The following is a 5,843-nucleotide window of genomic DNA, read 5'->3' on the forward strand; positions in this document are numbered from 1 at the left end:
CTAAAAAAAATTATGGTAAGTATATATATGAGTCTAGTTTCAGGAAAAATTTACGGAGTTAAATTTTGAGTTCCATAGCTCGATTTATAATTAATTTAGTAACTGCTGTGTGATTGGACAGTTGCTGTAAATGGTGAAATTAATTTTCAAAACAAGTTTTTATGCTTCGAATTAGTAGGATAAACTAAGTAATGCCTCGTGCTCGACTCCGGAAACAGTCTCGGGTAAGGGGTGTTACAACAAGATTCAAACCTAGAACCTCACACATATAACCGAAGCACTTAACCACTAAACCAGATCAATTTACTTATCATACATTCTAAAATTTTAATTCAAACCCAGAACTTAACCACTCTATGTTTCACTAACTCACTTTCTTCTAACCTGATCATAACAATCACTAGCACACAAATTTTGAAATACTCTTATGTATACAGATCACCACTCTACCGTTGCGCCAAACTAATTTCAAGGCAACAAATCATTGTTTTAACAGACTTCCTATTCACTAACTCAAATTTTCACCAAAATTCTTTACACAAAAAAAAATCACTAATAATTCTTTTACTTCAGAGTTTTTACATACATAAATGAAATTGTCACTTACCATTACCATACAAGTTCAAACAGTTCTTATCAAGCAGAGCACAACTAAATTACCTGTATAATTTCCAAACACCTCCCAACTTTCTCTCCATCTTATCGAATATCCCCAACTCGGATTCCGTTTTCGAATTGAAGCTCGTAATTGACTAAAAGTACGTTGTACGCAAACTCTAACTTGATGTACTACAAATAATATAAAAATATTTAATATGAATATCACTATAATAGTAAGAAATTATAAAATAGTTTTAATAAAATAAAAAATAAAAAGTATATATCATAATTAAATAAAATGATTTTTGTAGTATGATATTTGAATGAATCGGGATGTTTTCTCCATCCTTGAATAATACAAAGTTCCATTGAAGTAAATACACAAAATCATCAAACAGTTCCAATTTGGATTGAAATACTTGACAACTTAATTAATTTCGACGAGTAAAAGCTTGCGATGAATGACAACTTCCAACAAGTTTCCCTTTTCATTCATCAGCTCAAACACACAAACGTCTCCCACCTCGAATTCATTGTCCATCGCAAATTGTCCCCAACTCTTACCCCCAAACACTGTTTTTCTACCTTTACTCCTTCCTCTTCTTTCATACTCAACTTTCCAACTCCTCCCATCCGCAACTCTTAGTTCCATTGAATAAATACACAAAATCATCAAACAGTTCCAATTTGGACAATGAATGACAACTTCCAACAAGTTCCCATTTTCATTCATCAGCTCAAACACACAAACGTCTCCCACCTCAAATTCATTGTCCATCGCAAATAGTCCCGAACTCTTACCCCCAAACACTGCTTTTCTACATTTACTCCTTCCTCTTCTTTCATACTCAACTTTCCAACTCCTCCCATCCGCAACTCTCAGTTCCATTGAATAAATACACAAAATCATCAAACAATTCCAATTTGGATTGAAATACTTGACAACTTAATTAATTTCGACGAGTAAAAGCTTGCGATGAATGACAACTTCCAACAAGTTTCCATTTTCATTCATCAGCTCAAACACACAAACGTCTCCCACCTCGAATTCATTGTCCATCGCAAATTGTCCCCAACTCTTACCCCCAAACACTGCTTTTCTACATTTACTCCTTCCACTTCTTTCATACTCAACTTTCCAACTCCTCCCATCCGCAACTCTCAGTTCCATTGAATAAATACACAAAATCATCAAACAATTCCAATTTGGATTGAAATACTTGACAACTTAATTAATTTCGACGAGTAAAAGCTTGCGATGAATGACAACTTCCAACAAGTTTCCATTTTCATTCATCAGCTCAAACACACAAACGTCTCCCACCTCGAATTCATTGTCCATCGCAAATTGTCCCCAACTCTTACCCCCAAACACTGCTTTTCTACCTTTACTCCTTCCTCTTCTTTCATACTCAACTTTCCAACTCCTCCTATCCGCAACTCTTAGTTCCATTGAATAAATACACAAAATCATCAAACAGTTCCAATTTGGACAATGAATGACAACTTCCAACAAGTTCCCATTTTCATTCATCAGCTCAAACACACAAACGTCTCCCACCTCAAATTCATTGTCCATCGCAAATTGTCCCCAACTCTTACCCCCAAACACTGCTTTTCTACATTTACTCCTTCCTCTTCTTTCATACTCAACTTTCCAACTCCTCCCATCCGCAACTCTCAGTTCCATTGAATAAATACACAAAATCATCAAACAATTCCAATTTGGATTGAAATACTTGACAACTTAATTAATTTCGACGAGTAAAAGCTTGCGATGAATGACAACTTCCAACAAGTTTCCATTTTCATTCATCAGCTCAAACACACAAACGTCTCCCACCTCGAATTCATTGTCCATCGCAAATTGTCCCCAACTCTTACCCCCAAACACTGCTTTTCTACCTTTACTTACTCCTTCCTCTTCTTTCATACTCAACTTTCCAACTCCTCCCATCTGCAACTCTCAGTTCCATTGAATAAATACACAAAATCATCAAACAGTTCCAATTTGGATTGAAATACTTGACAACTTAATTAATTTCGACGAGTAAAAGCTTGCGATGAATGACAACTTCCAACAAGTTTCCATTTTCATTCATCAGCTCAAACACACAAACGTCTCCCACCTCGAATTCATTGTCCATCGCAAATTGTCCCCAACTCTTACCCCCAAACACTGCTTTTCTACCTTTACTCCTTCCTCTTCTTTCATACTCAACTTTCCAACTCCTCCCATCCGCAACTCTCAGCATCATTTCTCCGCTTTTCTTCAAATATCTCTTGCCAAATTCCTCCGGTATATGCTGCCAATAATGAAGATAGTTTCAGTTTTCATACAGTACAGCTGCAATATAAACCCATCAAGTCTGCAACTTGACCCTCTCACTTCATATGGGGAATAATGAAAAGCCATTTGCTCAAGACTTGGATTACATAAATGGAATGAAGAGATGATTCAACAGAAAGCTCACCACAGTACTACAAGAACGAACATGTGATGGGTGTATCACAACACTGAAAGAGGGGTTTGAAGTTCTAAAAGCACCACCTCCTGTACAAGCTCTTTGTTTCTGGTATACAGGATCAGGTTTCAGACATCTCCGAGCACCTGACTTCTTTCCACTATCACCTTTTGCAGAATTTTTGAGTCCACCTGTTAAGATTAAAATGGTCAACACAATAGCTTTGGAAGCATAGCATTACATTTATCAAACTCAAAAAACTTTTCTAACAAAAAGATCACCTCCAAGTTCTTGTGTTGAATATTGGAAATTCAAGCTCTTTCCTTTCTCGTGCTTAATCCCCTTAGCCTGAATGCTTCCACTTAAGCTGGTTCTCGTCATCTTACAAGGCTGAACACTCGAGCGTGTCAATTTCTTCTTTGTTTTCTGGTCTAGTGGAGAGTCATCCAAGGTTTTGATGTGCGAGTCTGTTAGGTCTTTAGAATCTCTGGAGCTGGATGGACTTTGTTGACAATTAGGTTCAGCATCACTGACCAAGATCCTGTTTTTAACTCGACTAACTATGCTCCCGAAAGCTGTTACAAATGATAAGAAGCAATAATGCATCTCCATAGATGGTCATGTGAATTGATCATTGAATCAATGATCTATAATAAGTTCTACTCACATTGTTGCCCGCGGGCCTTGCTTGCATTTTTGACACCCGGATAGATTTGCACTTTCATTAAGATTTCAGGGTACTTAATTAGCTCGAAAACACAAATGTCACCAACATTAAGATGATTATCTTCCACAAATTCACGCCACCCACCGTAGAGGTGTGCGTTTGGTTTTTTATTTGCTAGATAGTATAACTTGGCATGCCAAGTTTTCCCAGTGGAATTGCACAAGGTCAGATTAGACTTGTGCACTGTCAAAAATTTCCTAGCAAAGTCCGATGGTATAAACTGGAATCCAAGAAGAGAATATAAACCAGAGATTAGACTAAGTTTTTTATTTTAAGCTACTTGGAGTTAGCAAAATGATGGTTTAGAGAATAGCCAGGTTCTAGTTTTAAAAGTTACCATTCTGCATGTACCACGAACGTATGATGGTTGCATGACTGTCATAAAAACTGGGTTTTCAGTACTTTCAAAAGCACTAGCTATCTGAACAGCGTGCGCCTTTTCAATGGCTGCCAGCCGTTGCACACAACTGAAAGCCTTAGTTTTCACACTTCTTTGAGCTGTAATCACGAAAAGAACAAATGACATGAGCATCTCCATTTGAGGACCTCAAAAGCAACCCACTCCCAAAATTGAAATAAGAAAGGCGTACCATCAGGGCTAGTGCCAGAAGATAAAACCTCTAACTTTGAATTTTGTTCATGTTGATTAGAAGAATCGATTCTCATTTTCTTCCGAGGCAGAGGACATGGTAAATGTGATTTCTCTTTACTTTTCCTACTCACTGAAACATCATCAATTAGTTCGACAAACATATCGTCATCCGCTTCATTGCTAGTGTATGGATTGATCTATGGAGCTCTCTTATAAAAAATTAATTGATATCCAAGGGAGTATATTTTTCTGTACTTACCTAATCTTGAGGAAGACCAACTTACAATATCAGCAGCTCTTTGTTTCTCAGTTGGAGCCAATGGTTGCATCCTGCCTAAAAGGTCAGGTTTCAGACATCCACAAGCACCTGATACCCCTCCAGTATCATGTTTTGCTGAACATATGAATTCATCTGTTAAGATAGAAACTTTTTAAGACAGTAGCTTTGGGGACACACAACACAATTGCTTACTCTAACTCGAAAACATACAGGGAAAAAAGTCTTTCTTGAGAACTAGAATTAGTATCTCTTACCAAGCTCCTGGTTCCATCTGTACTGCCTATGCTCCTTTGAGCTGTTAAAAAAATGAAATGATAAGAACAAACAATGTCATATAACCTATATAACAGATTCTACTCCTGATGAACTCGGAACTCATAGTAAGAAGCAAAATCAAAAAAGAGGAGAAAGAAAAAAACTGAAACGAACATCTCAAAGATAACACTGCTAAGATTGAAATAAAGAACGCATACCATCTACTTGTCCTGTAGAACGACTTGAATGCCAACCAAAAATTCAACCAAAAATTTCCTATTTTAACAAAAAAGAAAAAGAGATAATATCATAATTGCCTATCCCAATAAAGAGGTAGCTGTGCACTTTGAATGCCAACTCCCCCATTACTCACTCAATTTATTACAATGGGCCACCATCAAATGCAAACTCACTGCCCACCTACCACCATCTCAAGTTGAAGTCCTAGCCATCGGTGAGTATAATTTCAAATTGTATTACCAAGAATTTTTTATCATGATAATTTCAATTTCACAATTTTAATAAAATAACATATATTTTAATTTCAATATAAAGAATTTGATTTACTTTAAAATTTCTTTTAATAAATTTTTAAAAAAAAAAGGACTTCAACTTGAGATGGTGGTAGGTGGGCAGTGAGTTTGCATTTGATGGTGGCCCAGTGAGTAATGGGGCAGTTGGTATTCTATTATCTCTTTTTCTTTTTTGTTAAAATAGGAAATTTTTGGTTGAATGTTGTAAAAAGAAACAAAAATTTTATTTTAAATGTGAAACTTGTCTTTCAATATTTTTTAGGGATACTTGGATAGTTGGTGAGATATAAATTACTCATAGAATTCGTGATTCTAGTAATTAAGAGAAGTATTGATAAAGTACAATTCTAAAGTCTGGACACCAATAGGATGAAATCCAGAAAATATATAT

The 5,843-nt window shown here is 36.1% G+C and overlaps 1 protein-coding gene across 5 annotated transcripts; it reads right to left on the reverse strand.

Annotated features, from left to right (window-relative positions):
• Positions 1-425: 425 nt before the first annotated feature.
• Positions 426-5,352, reverse strand: LOC107932991 (B3 domain-containing protein Os11g0197600). 5 transcript variants are annotated; one of them, XM_041109525.1, is made up of 9 exons: positions 5,138-5,352; positions 4,919-4,959; positions 4,644-4,796; positions 4,383-4,514; positions 4,130-4,290; positions 3,733-4,012; positions 3,347-3,640; positions 3,075-3,256; positions 426-789 (listed from the first exon to the last, which is right to left on the reverse strand). In XM_041109525.1, exons 3-9 carry the CDS (start codon positions 4,711-4,713, stop codon positions 700-702), a joined length of 1,209 nt encoding a protein of 402 aa, XP_040965459.1. In that variant the 5' UTR covers positions 4,714-4,796; positions 4,919-4,959; positions 5,138-5,352; the 3' UTR covers positions 426-699. The 5 variants fall into 5 exon arrangements, with proteins under 5 accessions (XP_040965459.1, XP_040965458.1, XP_040965456.1 ...); XM_041109522.1 differs by lacking the exon at positions 426-789 and adding an exon at positions 890-2,906 and having other exon boundaries at positions 5,138-5,266; XM_041109523.1 differs by lacking the exons at positions 426-789; positions 5,138-5,352 and adding exons at positions 890-2,505; positions 2,792-2,906 and having other exon boundaries at positions 4,919-5,129.
• Positions 5,353-5,843: the final 491 nt, after the last annotated feature.

This window comes from Gossypium hirsutum, chromosome D13, assembly GCF_007990345.1.
Source record: "Gossypium hirsutum isolate 1008001.06 chromosome D13, Gossypium_hirsutum_v2.1, whole genome shotgun sequence".
Lineage (NCBI taxonomy): Eukaryota > Viridiplantae > Streptophyta > Magnoliopsida > Malvales > Malvaceae > Gossypium > Gossypium hirsutum.